Source organism: Egretta garzetta, unplaced genomic scaffold (genome assembly GCF_000687185.1).
Source record: "Egretta garzetta isolate BGI_Z169 unplaced genomic scaffold, ASM68718v1 scaffold152, whole genome shotgun sequence".
Taxonomy (NCBI): Eukaryota; Metazoa; Chordata; class Aves; order Pelecaniformes; family Ardeidae; genus Egretta; species Egretta garzetta.
The window spans coordinates 1,719,890-1,738,316 of NW_009259037.1; the positions used below are offsets into that span (position 1 = coordinate 1,719,890).

The 18,427-nt window shown below is 40.6% G+C and overlaps 1 protein-coding gene across 1 annotated transcript in view; it reads right to left on the reverse strand.

The window, feature by feature from the left end:
- Positions 1 to 18,427, reverse strand: part of DOCK1 (dedicator of cytokinesis 1) — a 316,870-nt gene that overhangs the window by 216,366 nt on the left and 82,077 nt on the right. The window contains exon 27 of the mRNA XM_035890418.1: positions 17,543 to 17,638. Coding sequence (XP_035746311.1) covers positions 17,543 to 17,638 — 96 coding nt within the window. The remainder of the gene's footprint in view (positions 1 to 17,542; positions 17,639 to 18,427) is intronic.

Consider the following 18,427-nt stretch of genomic DNA (forward strand, 5'->3'; position numbering starts at 1 on the left):
CCCGATGACTTTCCGAATATTAACATGACGTGGCACAAAAGCTAGAGACAGTGCCGAAGGTGACAAAAAAAATTATTGTACTTTGTGCTTAACTGTACTGCTTTTTAGTATCAAAAATGCTGGTACGGTTAGTAAACAGCCTAAGAATAGGGTTTTGAGAATATATTTATTTTGCACATGAAATTTTCATTTTTTGCTAAGATTCCCACTCTATTTCTGTATTATTTGCCTTTATATTAAAGAGAATACATACTTCTTAGTATTAAAGAAAAAAGGAAAACCAGGTTACTTTCTCCTTTTTAATAAATAGAAAACCAATCAAACAAGACAAGGTACCAAGAACTTAAACCGCTCGAGAAAGCTACAGGAAAAGAAACACATCTAAATTTGATTCCCCATTTCCCTCAAAATTCTACTTATTTCTGCTATGAGAAATACATCCAAGAACTTGACAGAAATTTCAGACACAGTCAGTAAAAACTATTCAGTGTCCTGTCTTTATAGTAACTACCAGACAGTATTTAATACAGCAGCAAAAATATGTGATTAAGTAGTAAAAATAAACAACCATTTTATCAAATGTTAATCTGTGTCAAATGTTAATCTGTTCCATTAGCATCAATATCTCGTAAACTGCGGTCACGGAACAGTTTCAAAATCATCCTGTACAAACTAAAAGACAAATTTACAAACAGAAGACAAACCCTTACATCTGTCTTTTACAAATTAATGTAGATTCACCGTTGAAAATTTTAAGGATAGAGTAATTTTTATTAGGGTATATTGCCAGGACAAAGTCTAATTTAATACTGATGTCTAGCAAAATCTTGCTATGAAGAAGGAGTGGCATGGATATGCAGAACCTGTACCGATTCTAAACCACCCAAAACCCACGTGGACTGAAACCTTCACAGCCGGTTTTATGCCGTGATTATCTTTTAGTGGAACTGCCCTTTCCGCTCCTGTTTAAATTACCATCGCATGTGAATTTTAATCCTTGAATGGAAATCTATATGAGAAAATGAGTCTTCTGTTTAATATTTTGTGCATTATTCTAAGGCCTTTATCGTGAATTATTTCCATGAAGAAGCATCTTGAAGAATTCATGCTAGACTTCCCTTCAGCCAGAAAGGTCAGAAGTACTCAATAGATTTTACAAGGCTCCTTTAGCTTCTGGAAGTAAACTTTTTACCAGATCAAATCAGTAGCCAATTTCTGCACAGGGGGAACAAATAAATCAAGACTACACTACCGTAGTTCTTGGAGGGACAAATTACTCAAAGCTCTGTCAACTATCCATTTGACTACTCTTTACTCCTTTGAAATTTTGAATTAATACAGGCTGGCTTTCAGTATTTAATTTTGTCTTTGATATTGAAGTTCTCCTAAGGCGCACTCCAGCTATTCAATAGAAAATCTATTAATAGAATCCATGAACTCTCAGTACAACAGTGGCAAATGGAACAGGTTAAAATCATGGCGATACCAGTTAACTTGCTAGCACAGAGCCCACATGGAAGTAGTTCACTTGTAAAGGTTAGATAGAGTGATAGTTATTAAAATTAATAAATATGGCAATACAAAGTGAAAATAAGACAAGTAGACATAAATTCGTAAGATAGCATCATCAGCATAGCAAAATCAGGAAACTAAGTGATGAGAATAGTAATTTTCATCATCTTTTTGTTTCCTAACCACATTAATCAACTTACATTCTTTCTCATCTTATCTCTAGACTGTAAGATGCTCAGTAGGAAAAATGGATCTTAATGGCTTGCTAACGCTGACAATGCTTTGGATCCTCACATTTGTGATTTCCAGGTTGAAATAGGAGATTTAAGAGAGATTGCTTAAAAGTGTATTAAGCTAATTTTTGAGTGATTAGTGCTTATCTGGATCCCGTTCTTCCAAGATGCGGCATGCACTAATGTCACGTCATCCAATTAAGGTGACCCAGAAGGAGACACTACGATATTCCTGAATTCCTGCTTCGCCTAGCCTACTTAAATGCAATGGCATCCTGGCTTGTATCAGGAGTGGTGTGGCCAGCAGGAGCAGGGCAGTGACCGTGCCCCTGTGCTGGGCACTGGGGAGGCCCCACCTGGAATGCTGGGGTCAGTTTTGGGCCCCTCACTACAAGAAAGAGATTGAGGTGCTGGAGCATGTCCAAAGGAGAGCCACAAAGCTGGGGAGGGGTCTGGAGCCCCAGGCTGCTGGGGAGCAGCTGGGGGAGCTGGGGGGGTTCAGCCTGGAGCAGAGAAGGCTGAGGGGAGCCCTCATCGCTCCCTACAACTGCCTGAGAGGAGGCTGTAGCAAGGTGGGGGTCAGGCTCTGCTCCCAGGTAACGGGCGATAGGATGAGTGGAAATGGCCTCAATTTGCACCAGGGCAGGTTTAGGTTGGACATTAGGAAAAATTTTTTCAATGGAACAATTGTCAAGCATTGGAACGGGCTGCCCAAGGAAGGGGTCGAGTCCCCAGCCCTGGAGGGATTTAACAGCCGGGCAGACGCGGTGCTGAGGGCCAGGGCTTGGGGGTTTCAAGGGCTTTTCCAACCTAAACGATTCTATGATTCTATGATTTGGACCATCACGTTACAAACTAGGTGATCAAAAGGTAAACAGAGGGGGTGTTGACTGAAATGAGAAAGGCTCAGGTTGAGTAGAAGGAGAAGAGTTTTCCCTTGAGGCAGAAAGCAGAGGTTCAGGCTGCCCAGAGCCTGTGCTGGCTCCTTTCTCGGAGGTTTCAAGGGAACAAGTGGATAAAGCCCTCAGCAACGCAGCCCTGAACCTGAATTATTCTGATTCGGTGATCTTACAAGTAACCAACATATGCAACAATAAGCATCTAATGTCTTAAAAGGATTCATGCTAATAATGTCTGACTGCTTTAGAAAAAAAGAAAAACCATCCGTATTTCTAAGCTTGCTGCTAGATACCCTCCCACAGCCCATATGCTTAAAACCAAGTGGTTATGACTCCTCAAACCCTGTTTTCAATCCCTTATGCAGCAACAAAATTAGAAAAAGTTCACTCTACTGCCAGCATGCAAAAAATAAACTCATTAACATATATTCTCAAAATCATTTAAAAAACCCCACAAAGCCAAAATCAGAAAATCCACCACACCAATCCCGAATCCACAGCGCTGAGATTTAGAAGATAGGATTAGCCAGAAAGAAGCAGCCTGAGCAAGTTGGCCACCTTGCATGCACACCTTGAGGTGTCCAAATTGTCCACCTTGGCTCTACGTCCCCCCTCTATCATCCAGCGGGCCCTACAGGCATAGTTATAACACCTCTTGAAAGTGCCAGATTTCTCCTGCAGGCATTATACAGCACGTGCACACCCAGGCACATTGCACCACACAAACCCCAAAGCACCTCTGAGATGTTCTCGGGGCCTCCGACAACGGCTGGAGGCCAAATGAACCCTGCGTTGGTCAGCAGTGCCGCACCATCAGCGCGCAATTAGGAAGTCAGGCCCTTCGTTGCTCCTCTCCAAGGGCTTCAGGCACCAAGCACACGGTCCTTCACTGATGAGCAGCTATTCAATCTATTTTGTTTCTGTTTCCTTCCTGAATATGATTCAAATTCTGCACAAAGAACAGTTGTGTCCCAAGTTTGTCCTGGGGTACTCGTCGTTACAGTACGCGAGTCTTCATTGTTTTCCGAACACAATAACTCCATTTCACAAACGCGAAAAGCCAAGGCTGGGGGACACTAAGCCCAAAGCAAACCCTCCAGAGGTTCCCACTGATTTCAACTCCAAAATTAACAGTCATGTATAAAAATGGTTTTCAAGGCAGCATTCAACTGCCCTACTGCTACTTTCCACCTTTCTGCAACACTTTGCCGCCTTCGCTATAAACCCAACTTCCAACGCAAGTCAACAGTACTTCCTAGGGACAAAATCAGGTCATGATTAACGTTTCAGCTAGTCCTCAGTCAGTTTAGTGCACATCCATGCTGTGCCAAAAATAATGCCAGGATCCGGGAAACAGGAAAGGAAGGAAGAAAAATAAAATAAAATTAAAATCTCATTTTGGGTTCCCTTTGCAGTGGTATCAGTCCGCAGCAGCAAACAAGATGACAGAGCAAGGAGGCTCAGGGTCCTCCGCTCTGGGGCTCAGTCAAGCAGAGATTAATGTAACTTCGAGCTGCAATTGCCAAGAGATTTTTGATCAGTCCTGGACTAGACCTGTCTCACGGTGAAGGAATTTCAGAGATTTTTAATTACAAAGTTCTCGCCTGTGTTTAATGAGCACATCAAAATAAAATTCTCAGAGGTCTGCTATTTGATTTTATTTGGCTAAATTTTCACGGGAATAACATCTATGCAAGCACTGACGCCCAGGCAACTGCCCTAAAATGTAAAGTTTCTGTTGTAAACCTTATAAGTTTGTAGTTGCTTTGGGAGGAAAACACAGACATATTCATCACCAACAAAATTTTACTGCTTGTACTTGTTCGGAAAAGCAGCCTATCTCTTTGCACCAGGGTTTCATGCACAGGAAAAATTTTGAGATAAGCACTGAACGTGGAGAAAGCCCAACCCAGTGTTCCAAATCTGGCAATCTTGTAGGTAAGCGACCCTTCAGTATGTCCTAATCAGATGTGTCAGGCAAACGCTTGTCGTACTGGCACTAGGTAATATTTAGGTTCATGTCTTGCGTTAGTAGGGCTTATTCAAAATTGTTAGCCTATAGAAAATGTTGTTTCATCTAAGGAAAAGTGCTTCTGAAGCCAATTATTGTAATCTCCATCATGCATAAAGAAGAACATATAGTCCTCACTAATTAAGTTTATGGAGTTATCACAGGGAGGCTTAAAGAAGAGACAAAAGTGAAGAGAGCCCCATGGCATAAGGAGCAATATTTCAAGAAAAGGTCATTTTGAGAGGAAATCTATAGATGCTTACGATACGAAAATAGCACTAAGCAAAACAAAATTGTCAGAGCTGTGACAGGTGACAAAATCAAGTTCATGAATGCAAGAAGTGGAAAGCTGGAGGCACGGTCTGGAGAGAGCATCTGCAGCTCTGTAACAAAAATATAGAGGAGTCATACAAATACCTAACACTTGCTGAACTTAACAGTATTGCAGGTGTTTGATATAAAGACCAAAATCGAAGTCGGCTTTAGCTAACGTAGAAAGGCATGTGAAAAACTACAGAATAAGGTTCTTGTCTTATTACTGCAGCACAAAAGGGAACTCACTAAAACCTCAGTCTGCAAGCGAAGCGTTTGCCTGAAAGGAGCAGCTACGTTAAAAACAAGCCCCTACGAAGCTAGATCAATTGATCTTGATAAACAGCAATCAATTATGCTGCAAAATTTACGGTTATAAGTGCTGAAACAACAGGAATGTTTTCATTCATCCTCTTTACACTCTTCCAAAGTAAAATATTTCATTTTACCACTGGAACAGGTTGCCCAGAGAGGTAGTGGAGGCCCCATCCCTGGAAACATTCAAGGCCAGGTTGGATGGGGCTCTGAGCAACCTGATCTAGTTGGCGGTGTCCCTGCTGACTGCAGGGGGGTTGGACTCGATGACCTCTAGTGGTCCCTTCCAACCCAAAACATTCTATGATTCTATGATTCTATGATTTTGATGTAAATAGCTGAGAGCCTGAACCGCGCTGCAAAGGGGTTTCTGCAGAGGGTAGCGTGGGGTTTGTCATAGAACGAAGATGTTTTCTCTCTTGAGGTCCATCTTTAATAGAAATTGATTATGAAAAAAGTTATTCTGTTCAGCAAGTTGTTGTGGGTTGTTTTTTTTTTAAACAATTTATCTTTTACATCAATTTCAAGCAGTTTGTGAGAGCTCCCCGGCAAGAATAACGTTTTGAAAGTATTAAAAATGAACTCTGCCAATGCCAGAGCTGAAATGACTTTTTTTTTTTTTTCCCCCCAAAAAAATTTATACTGAGAAACAAACCAACTAAAACATATGCCAAATTCCGCACAGATTTGCATGCTGCTTTAAATGAGATTTAGAGAAGAATCTACGTCATGCCGAGATTCTCTCGCTGTATTACTGAAAGCATTTACGCGGTGGGGCATTCACAATCAAGCGATAGCCCAATCTCCCCACAAAAATAACGCCGCAGTTATCTAACCAACTGCTTTTTGCTAGCTAAACTGCAAACGAGAACGTGTTCTCAAGTTGAAGACGGCGTTATTCTTTCATTAACGAGGACGGTTATTAGATTAATCAGTAGGCTTGTAGCGTGCTTCTGCAGTAGCAGGATCCCCACCACAGCGCTCTCCTGCAAACTCCGTATTCACTGGTACAGTTCTAGCACGTAGCTGGAATTTTTAAAGTATCTTCTTTGATTTGGAATGTCTTTTTACTGCTTAAAAACGTGAAGGTGGAGAAAATATTTTGAATATTTGAACTCTTGCCTAGTGCATTTCTCTCCTCCGCTATTAGAAAGTTCATCCAAATCACTCCACTGAAACGGTGATGCTTTTGCTCAGAATGTGTTCAACAGTTAAACCAGGCAGAGCCAGATGCAAAACCACCCAAGCACCAAACCAGGCAGAGCCAGATGCAAAACCACCCAAGCACCAAGCCAGGCAGAGCCAGATGCAAAACCACCCAAGCACCAAGCCAGGCAGAGCCAGATGCAAAACCACCCAAGCACCAAGCCAGGCAGAGCAAGATGCAAAACCACCCAAGCACCAAGCCAGGCAGAGCCAGATGCAGCAAACCCCCTGCACCTTTCCAGCACTCCCTTCCAGGGCTCCACCGAACGTCCTTGTAAGCAGACTCCAGCTCTTCAAAAAAGCAAAGCACAAAGATATCCCAAACTTCTCTTAGCATCTTTGATTGGGAATCAAAGGGTCTCCTCCACGCTAAGACGAGAGTAAAATCCACCTAAATCAGCAGATGGTATTAGATGGCCTTGTGCGCTCAATTTGCATGAAGTCCACCAGAATTCCCCACGGCTTCTGTTATTCCAGCTGACTTGGAGAATTTCCCCCGCAGTGCCCTCAGGTGTTTTGTGCTGTACGCTGGCAGGCATTCAAGGCGGGGTACCACTCGCCTTAAGCTAGGCAGGGGCAGTAGGAACAAAAAGTTGAAAAATCTCTTTTTTAGATGAGCTACGCTGGGAACACGAGGCCTGAAAAAGTAGGCCTAGCATCTCTAGTGGTTGACGCCAAAGAAGCAATGGCAGAAATAACAAGTACTAAATATGCTTTCTGGGTTAAGACCAAACTGACATCCAGGAACAACCACCTCATATTGATGCAACGCTGACGGAGCCAAGGTTGTCAGCGCAAAGCCCAGGAAACCTCAGCAGCAGCAGCAGCCTCTGAAGTGCCCCAACAGATGCATTCAAATGCAACCTTCACCTCAGTCATTAACTCTTAGGTTTAAAATATCAAGGAAAAAAGTAGGGAAGAAATCATTAACCCCAGTGCCTAAATTCCCTTAATTTCACCCTGTCTTCTAAATTCATGCTCTGATACCCAGGTGCCACACTGCGACAGGACAGGATGGAAAGACTCGGTGCAGAACTTGGCCACAAGCTGCCATGCAAAGGCAACCGAAACCCTGAAGTGCCAGGGTAGCTGCCAGGGCTTGAGTATCAGACAGGATTAACCTTTTGCTGAAACTCATAATGTGGTTCCTTTGTTTTACAAGGTAAATCTGAAACTATCTGCAGCACACTGTTGAAATAAGGGTCGTAATTTCATCTTTATTATGTTTCTTGATTGCTGGCAGGATTTTGTAGCAGACACAGTGGTTAGAATTCATATTTTAAGAGTTTTGGTATATTTTTTCTGAATGCAAGGTTACATTTAAATGAATATTGCCCTTATTTAGAATCATAGAATCATAGAATCATAGAATGTTTTGGGTTGGAGGGGACCACTAGAGGTCATCGAGTCCAACCCCCCTGCAGTCAGCAGGGACACCGCCAACTAGATCAGGTTGCTCAGAGCCCCATCCAACCTGGCCTTGAATTTTTCCAGGGAGGGGGCCTCCACTACCTCTCTGGGCAACCTGTTCCAGTGGTTTACCACCCTCATTGTAAAGAATTTTTTCCTTATATCTAGCCTAAACCTACCCCGATTTAGTTTAAAACCATTACCCCTTGTCCTAACGCAGCTGGCCCTACTAAAAAGGTTTTCCTAAAATTTCTATTAAATTTTAGTAGCAATGGAACAAGCAAGTACTGAAACAGGTTCTTTCCATTTTACCTGCAGATCTGGTCAGCTACATAAACAGATCTGAAACTTCAGCGCTCATTTACAGCGGGGGCAAGCAGATTTTATGGTGTTTTCCTCATCACAGGGCTAAGTTTAGATGCTGTCAGCACATGCTAAAGGGTTGCACTGTAAAAGAGAACTGTTTTTTAATTTATCTTTTACACATAGGTACGTGAGTATACACGCATGACAGCAGTTTGGTGAAATTAATCATGGTAATCATGTATTGTCATTAGTAACACGTTGCTTTTTTCTTTCCATTTTTAGTGTGGAGTTGGATTTTAAACAGCAAGAAGATAAACTACAGCCAGTTTTGAGAAAACTTCATCCTATCGAGGAAACTCAGGTTGCACCTTTGCCTTATTCTCAGGAGAGCTACTCCTCCACTCCCAAGCAAAAATCCAAAACTGAATCAAAAAAGCATGGAAGATGGAAACTCTGGTTCCTTTAACCCAAGTCCATTACATGTGGAGTTCAAGGCCTTCTTTGAAAAAATATTTGGAGTTCTATCAATCATCTATAATGGGGTCTTCATTGACTGATCAGTGTTACCGGCCAACGTAGTTCTGACCATTCTGGCAGCATTCAGTTCTCACCGTATGTACCAAAAAGGCCTTTGTACCTATGAAATAATGTCCAGAAGCAAGGCGTTAGATAATACCTTGCCAACTTTTATTTGCAGTTCACCAATGTGGGATGTAAAACCTGAATTGGAATTTGTACAAAGGTGGAAAGTAAAACTATTTCCCCCCCCCCTTAGATCTGAAAGCGTCACATTCTAACCTGTTAAATTGTAAGCTGTCATCCTGTCTGCAGCTAAATATCACTTGTTTTAAAGCCTTTTGGGGGTTTGGTTTATTGTCTTTAAACAACAACGAGGGTTAACAAAAAAAAAAAAGCAAGCCTTATGTTTGCAATGAGCTTCAGTTTTACAAATCCATGTTGATCGGGGAGTGCGGTTTTCAGCACATCTATCCTGGACAAAGCACAATTTTTCATGTGGTCCAAGACCAAGAATAATCTCCAAGATGTGACTCTATGTATATTTGCCTTCATGCGATGTAGACTTCAACCAAGCGATCACGTTTCGACAGCGCACCATCATTTCTAATTTAGCTGTGTCCTCATCACCAGACGAACAAGTTTGCTGCTCATCTCCAACGGGCGGGCGGCTAGCAACCTCCCAAAGTCAGGACAAGCCTTTAACCACACCAAGCTGACAGGGTCAAGGCTACGGGACAATCGTCTGTCCTAGATCTCACTTGCCGTCTTTTGGTACCCAAAAGGTCAAACTGACACATTCTGGCACAGAATAAAAAGAAAAAAAAAAACCCAACCCCACAAACAGAACAAAAGCTCTACGGATGGTTGGCATTTGCCATCATTTAATATCGTTTTGTAACGCAGTTGTTGGAAAACCTCTACACTATTGCAGAAGGCACCAGAAAATTTATAGTATGCATTACGCTTTGAAACCTGTTTGGAAGGAGCTGTAATTTTAAATGCTATTTATTTACCAAGCTTCTCAGATAGGTTTCCCAACATATTATAATTTATATCTCAATCTATTAATTGTACTTGCTGACCAGCACACTTAGGGAAGAGATGCTAATAAATTCTTTTTTTCTTTTTTCTTTTTTTTTTTTTTAAATGACACTTAAAATTTTGCTCTGAATTATAAACTGCAACTTTTTCCTTTAAGTATTTGCTACTGTCATTAAACTTGCATCTAGAATGACCGTTTGTGGAAAAAATCTCTCATGCCTAGAAGCGACCAGGGAGTGGGAATCTTGTCTTGTCTTTTTTTTTGTTTTGTTTTGTTTAAGGATTTAAGATAATTTGAGTCATACAGTGGCATGTGACAAAACTGGTTCACTAAGAATTGGGATTGAAATTGCACATCCTGCAGTATCAGTAAGATACAAATTCTTCAGTCTTTAGGTAGAAGAGATGTCATCATCACCAGAAGAGTTTGCACATACTAGAAAATTTGAAACATTTCATTTACATTATTTTTCTTCTTAGCTCAGCATCAAATCCATTACTGCAAGAAAATAAAGTTAAAATGGGAACAGAAATGCAGAAGACGTCTGCGTGTCCACCTCAAAATTATTTCAGCATGCTTTAATGAAAAAAGAGTCACCTTTGCAGTAAACCTTCAAGAAGTCTACGAGTTCTTGTACATAAGCAAACAAGATCCTGAAGTAGTTTTCTGAAAGCTGAAGGATTAGAGAAGGTGATTCTGTGTACGAGGAAGGAAGTGCAATTGTTTCATCTGGAAAAAATGTGTTTTGTGTATTTTATACCATTTTTAATTGAAAATATAAAACTGTTCACAAGACAGCCCACCCTACATCTTTTAGAAACCCAAGCATTTCCAAACAATAATATATTTTTCCCCTAAACAGAAAGAAATATCAAATACAGATAAGCAAATACATCAGTATTGAGCATTATTTTAAAATAGCGTTAATAATTAATGAACTCATCCATGCTAACATGCCTAGTGTTTGGGTTTGGTTTTTTTAAAGAAATTATATCGAGCATCTCTCAATGGCAATCAATGACGAATCGGTAGTGGCACCGGATCGGTAGCTTTTCCCAAAAACCTGTTCTAAATGTTCTTGTGTGCAGGGACTCCGACGCAAAACGGAACTGTTTCTACGTGTGGTTACTGACTCATACAGAGACCAGTATTCTGTAATCATTTAAAATGATAAGAGAAAAAATCACTGGTGAAAGATATTAAGAGCTAAAAGCGAAAGTTCTCACGGCGTGTTCTGTACATGTCCAGGCTATTTTCTTAAGAAGTTGCAAATTTTTAATTTTTTACATTTTTTTAAAACTGGAAAAGCTAACATACATATAGTCTGGCTTAAAATTACATATCGTGTTCTATCGTACCATACAATGTAATTTGTAATAAAATGTTTTTGCAAGTGTGTAAAATGTATCATATTGTATTACATTTAGAATCACTCAGGCTCAGGTTAGATAGACACTGAGAGAAAAACCTAATTCCTTAGAGCTTTTAGTTACATGTGACTGACAAAGCTATTTTCACCCTAATGTAGAAGATCTTATAAGATGCAGGTATGAGGTTATAACAAAGAAAATGCATCTTTACTTTCAATGTGGCACATAACGTAGCTTTGCTGAATTCACTGACAATACCGTGCACTTTCATACACTAATTTACTATACGCACTTCTCCCTTATCATGCTTAAAAATACTTTTTAGTCAATAAATACTGCAGTGATTTTATATTACTTGCTATTTTCTGAGTCCGTATAATTTCCATTAAGCAACAGTTACGTTCCTTGTTTTAGAACTATTAGGAAACACTATTCATGTGAGTATCACTTGTTTTCTTCCAGAAAAAAAAGTCACTGTAAAAATAGTTTAAAAATCAGGATAAACTGAAAAAAAAAAGTCATGATTAAAACTGAAAAATCCTACCATGGGTACAAAGTGTTTGCTTTTTCTTGCTTAAGGTGCAAAACCACCGTCTATGCCTTTAATTGCACTCAATGTTTTAAAGGTTAATCGCTTTTTTCAAGATCCCGTAGGTTCATTTTTCACAACCACTTTCAAATCAAGGACGCGGTTAGATTATACCATTCCTTTAGCACCTGTATAACAGCACGCGTTATATATTACTACCAGAATTTGTAAACTGGATTGCCACTAAAAAGTGTCAGTGCTATACCGACACCATACTGGCCTAGCAGAATGAAACGGACCGCATGAAACAATTTTTAGTATTATTTCAGCATCCATAAAATACAACTGTGGCTTAATTAAAATAACTGGAGTGCTAGAAATTTGCTGTCTGTTTAGGTGAATGCAGTTCGTGGCAATAAACATTGGTAGGGCATCCTTCCCACCCATTCGCTGCATCGGTGATACTGCATTTTACAACATAAAAAAGCTCAGTATTAGTGATGGAGCAAAATCACGACCATCATTCAAATACCACTCCAGTTTCTGTGAAATTAGTTCACAATACATAATACCAAATGGTTTTTTAAAGATGCAATTCAAGAAAACAAAGTATAATTTTTTACACCGTAGAAGCGCAGTGAAGAAAATGAAGCTTTCTCCCCAACATTTTGGAACCCATCAACCCTAAACTTGACAAGTTTTAAGGCACAGAAAGATAATTTACATCTAGCTTCAAATTCCTAAACAATATCAGCCCCAGAACTCCCTCCCATGACCCGTAATAACTCATATTTTACTTAGACTCATGTTTTAGTGCCTTCCGGAAGGACATCCTGCCTTGAAGATGCCAAGAGATGGAGAATCCACCACTGTCTTTGCGTGTTCACTTCCCACATCAGTACCAAATTCTCTGCTCTACTTCACCCTTCTCGCCTGCCTCTTTCCTTTGCCAGGCGCTATTCTTCACCCTACCGAGATTCTCCTTCACTATCACCGAGGAGCACCTCTACATTTTCTATTAACCTCAGAGAGCTTTCACATCTTGCACCACAATTCACTTACTTTTTTCTCTACTTTCTGATGATTTCTGCAGCATTTCTGCTTTGGTTTCACCGCACCTTTGTTTTAAAGTTGGGGGCGGGGGGAGGGAAGCAACGTGAGAAACACTCCACTCATCAGTAAAGTCATAAAGCCTCTCCTGTCCACTGCTTCCTAGTCACACATCCCAGGAGGATCAAAAATAGGATTTTTTTCCCAGTCACAGCAGGTGTTCACACTGATTTTGTTCACCATCCATCACTACGTGTTTTTCAGAGCCACTGCTCTGAAGGACAGAGTCTCTTGGGAGTAGAGCCACTTCCTACACTCTTTGCTCTTACATCTATGGGCTACATTTTTTTTTTCCCTGTATCAAAATGGAATTTTATTTGTTCCACCATATAAAGGAATCAAGATTGTCTGTTTCATAGACAATGATCGTACAGTTGCACAAATCTGCCAACTGAAGTGTCTTCCAAAAATTGTACACGCAGGGATCCAAAAACCCCATCTGGATGTCCTTTCTGAAATTAAAGAGTTCAGCAATGAGCTTGTTTTTCTTGGCTTTGTACATGACATACATGCCAAGCTGCTGACCGCAAGGAATTAGGGAGTAGTCGCGATTCATTTTGGACCTACCGTTGTGGCCAGTCAGTTCAGATTTACTGAAGGAGGCCAATACGCTGATTCTCATGGAACGCAACGTTCTTCAAAAGTCACCGGGCAAGGAGAAAGATGGTTTAAAATGTTCCTTCAAAAAAGCAACTCGAAGCATGCTCAATTTACATTTTTTTTCAGGCAACACTTAGAATCATACCATCACAGAATGTTTTGGGTTGGAAGGGACCCCTAGAGGTCATCTAGTCCAACCCCCGCGCCATAAGCAGGACTAGCTCTAGGCACATGCCAAAGTAGCACAAAGAAAGCAGCCACCTCCTGTGAGCAGAAGTGAACCCCAACCTTGCATCAGACAAGTTCGGCACCCACAGGCTGCATTCAGATCTTACCTTCCCTACAAGAGCACACACAGAGCCCTCTACTCAGCAAATGGCTGAAAAAATCACCAGTGAGACTTCCAGAGGAAGAAGTAGCCAAAAATAATGAGTACTAAAATGGTGACAAGATTTTCTTCTTGCATGTTAAAAACTCATTTGATATGGCCGGCTGGAAACTAATGCTAATTTCCAAGTATATAAATTCACTGCTTTCACTGAAACGACCTGTGTAAGTGGCCAGACTGTGCTTAATCTTAATTAATACAGACACCGGTGAAACGGAGGGTTTGGGGTTTTTTTTCCCCACAAGTTCTGAAGGCTAGAAGAGAGTGTGCAGTATCACAAATGTTAACTTAAATTCTTGCTACCAACTTCTACCAAAATTATGGTCAAATCAGATTCTAATCTATCACTTATACTCTATTTATTGTCTAGTTTTTCATCTTACAACTGGTCTATCTTATTTCAAAATAATTCTCTTTCGAAGGTATATGGTAAAGATAGCTTATGATTTTTATCTGGAAACCCACACATTTAAGGAAGCAAAAATTAAAAAAAGATGTGCAAAGTCAAAAGAGACTCCTGGAGAATCTTTCCAGTTTGTTCAACGCCGTAGGAAAGGCACCTCCTGTAATCAGACATGGTTAACTGGCAATTTAAGTTTTAATGACAGAACTTTGCCACAGGGGCGAGATACAGCCTTGAAGAATACTGAAGACCAAAAGCCTTTCAAAGGTTGTAGCCACTACCTCCCATAGGCAGATCGAGAGATGGTAGGCGTCAGGTAAGAGTTACCAAAATCCTTTCTTATTTCCTGGATTAAGGTGGGATGTTTGTAACACGTTTAAACAGATTAGTGTGCTGGTACCGCCATCGCTGCGGGCTGGTACCTCGCCTTATATCGAAGGTCAGGGGTTTGGTCAGGTACATACTACAACTCATCCATCTTTCGACGATGTTTTTCCAGAGGCAACTGACCCGAACAGTCGATCGGTATCAGACATACAGACAAATACAGAAAGTCATTTGAATTATTTACGATATCTTTAATGGCCTCTAATTGCGTTTCCTCCCAAAACAGTGAAGTCAGTGTCTTATATTCCCGCTACATTAGCACATCTAGCAACTTCATCTTCCAGCAAAGATTTTTGTTCACCAGTGTAAAATCACACTATATTTAAGCATTCCACTTCCGCCACCTCTGCTCCAAGGTAACTGCGTTTTCACTTGGCCGCTTAAATTCTTACCAAACCTCTGCTGAGCACATAAAACTCCGGCCTCTCCAAAACACCAAACACTCTTACTGACTTAGTACACAGTCAAAACCAACACGAGCGTAAGTCACGCGAGCCTCAAACTCAGAAGGGCATACAAACATTATTATCAAATTATCTATTGAAACCACTTCCACAAAGCACTTGTCTTTGATGTTCACCGCTACGGATCCCAAAGTTCATGCATCCCAAAGTTCATGCATCCCAAATGCCACAGTAGTTCCACAGTGATTAGAACAGAGGTTTATAAAGAATGTGAAACTAAGACTTGATTGCCACTGCAAGGGGATTATGGGTTTATGTTTCTGTATCACTACCTTCTTGTCTTGGACGAGGACTGCATCTTCCATTCTTCTGAGCTATTCAGAGCAGGATCCTCTGAGGAATGCCTCTGGAATGAAGCTAACAGCTGATCAACCTTAAGGCATATATAGTTCACGTCTACAGGAGTAAATGCTAATTTCTCAGTATTTTTGATGCAAGGTCTTTTTTTTCAAATTTAAAGTGTACTATACAACATTAGGTTTTGGATGAAGATGACACAGCTAAGTGTTTCTTCAAGGTAAAAACACGCCAGCTTTAGCACACCAATATAGCTATCTTTATATAAGAAAGAAATTGCTGTGTCCTGTATGTTACTTCTTTAAAAAAACCTTATCGTTACTTGAACTATGCCTCTATAAGAGCCTTTAGTTTTGAAATTCCTTCCTTCTACTTATCCTGTATGGTTAATTCTCTGATATAAGTTCCAGGTAGAATTATACTAGAATTGACAAAAGAAAAGTTAATACATAATTTCAACCTGATTCTGACCACAGAGAGGTCAGGTTATGCTTGCTAATTATCACTTTTGCATTTCACTCTTCTGACTTTCTGACACCACAAAAATGAATCGTTACTGGCTGATCACAGGAGGATCCTTCCAGCAACAGGCTGAATTTTAAGGTAGGAGTAGGTACTCCTTGAAAATACCCACTCCTATTAATACTCATTACAGTAATTACAGAGTGCGCAGATAGAGTGATTTCCAGCTGTATTCACGTTCACTGTGGATATTTTTAATACAACTGTACTCAGTTAAGACATATACAGGAGAAGTTTTCCAATATAATTTGATAAATGCAAAAGGAGTAATTAACATATTTTAAAATACCATCTAAATCCTGTTCATCAAAACAGTAATTAATTCACATCCCAACTGCAACTGAAGAAGTTTCCTGTATGCACGTCTTACAAGTCTACACCTTCTGCACAACAGGGGGAAGAAGTAAAGTTTTGTACCCTGGTACAGAAAGATATGAAGATATCTGTTCTGCATATTATTAATAAATTTCTGCATATTATTAATACTTTCTGTGGTAACACACAAAGTGACAACAACATATAAACCTTTTGTCTTCCCTTCACTGGCACTGCATCCCAGCCCGATGAGATTCTGTAAGATCGATCTCTACTTACAACCATTTCTTGCTCCAGCAATGGATCTGGTGATCCATTCTCACGTTCCTATGGCAAAAACTATTATGGCAAATCAAAGCGGTAAAAGTGGAAGACAAAAAAAAGTTAGGGGAAGACGCACTCAAGACAAAACTAAAATTGCAGTGTGTTTGCAGACACAAGCACTACCATATGCCAAGTAAATGGGACAGCTGTAGATAAGCAAGATGTGCTGAGGACAGAGTGCCTTGTCATAAAAAGTCAAATATCACTGTGCAATCACACAGAAAAATAAAAGCGGAAAAGAAAAGAATGGAGATAAAAAAAAAAAACTAATGGACTCGGATATATCTGACTAACAAATAAACCCTTTTTTAAGAAGAAACCAGTGTATTGAACCAAACTGAACCAAATTAATGCAAAAGCACAGCTACTCAGACAGATGAGAAATGTGGTCCACTTCGACCAGTTTCCTACAGATCAGTTGCCAGATGCAGACACCTAAGGAAGAACGTAAGGCCAAGGCAAACAAACAGCGAGACTCCCAAAACCACACACAGATCTATCCCCATTTTAGGTTTCAATAGGCCTCACTATTTTTTTTTCATTGTTTAGACCAATATTAATGATACAGTTGAAAAATTCACAGTGCTACACCACCGAAGTGGAACACGACAACTTGCAGCTACTGCATCAGTCCTTCGTCTCGGTTTTCAAAACATAATAATTTGGGGCTCTTATTCTTCAATCATCCGAATACTGCTGTTATCTTGGTTATCTCAGTTGTAGTGTGAAAAGGCAAGTAAATGCTTGGAGAGTCAGATGATTGCTAATGTAATAACAGACATACAAGCCTCATTTCCACACTTTTCCGCTGGCTAATTGCAGATAATCCATCATTTTGGTTAACACAGGCTAAAATCTGGCTAATCACCTGGCCACCAATATTTAAGATTTTTTTCTCCCCCTGTGTAAACCACAGAAAAATGGCAAGCCGATGCGTGACAGCTTACCAAACACAGACAGTTACAGGAGGTTTTGATTGCTTTGGGTCACCTGGGATTTAAATCCTATTACAGTCAGGTTCAAAAAGATGTGACAGAGGTATTTAAGTTTACATCAAGAGCCACTTACAATGAGCTCCGAATCACGTCCCATGGAAATGACTGTTCTGTTTACTGTCCTCAATAGCTTTTCCATGATTATCTGGACATGTCGTTGCGTTGGCCCCTAAGGAAAAAGAATAAATTAGTGGTAACTAGATGCAACAGACACCAATATGATTGAACTATCTATGTTTGCCTTTAAATCCACCTGTCTTGCGAAAGTTAAATAAAACATCACTCACTGCCATTGATCAAAAGCAAAAAATTAGTCTCCCATTTTAACAAACACCATGCAAAGCCTGTTTTATTAATACATGTTACTGATAAATTAACATCTTCTGTTACAGTTATTTAAATGAAAGCCAAGTCCCTGGAAACAAACCAAAGCCTAGGACATTTAGTTACCTAAAATTTTTATTTTCTGAAGTTATTTTTCCAACATCAAAAGCCCACAAGCATTACCAAATCTGGGGGGCTATTCTGCAGCAGCTCAGTTAACAGAAAGAGGAAAGCAAAGCAAAAGTTTGGTTAAGGAACTTTCATTTCAGTCAATTGTTTAAATTGGTATTTCTGTACTGGAAGTAATCTGCCAGTACTTTTCAAAGAGTTGAAAATGAAGTATTCAGGAGGGCTCTGCAGAGGGACCTGGCCAGGCTGGATCCATGGGCCCAGCCCAACTGGGTGAGGCTCAACAAGGCCAAGGGCTGGGTCCCGCCCTGGGGTCACAACAACCCCAGGCAGCGCTCCAGGCGTGGGGCAGAGGGGCTGGAAAGCTACCCGGTGGAAAAGGAGCTGGGGGGGTTGGTCGAGAGGGGGCTGAGTATGAGCCAGCAGGGTGCCCAGGTGGCCAAGAGGGCCAGCGGCATCCTGGCTTGTATCAGGAGTGGTGTGGCCAGCAGGAGCAGGGCAGGGA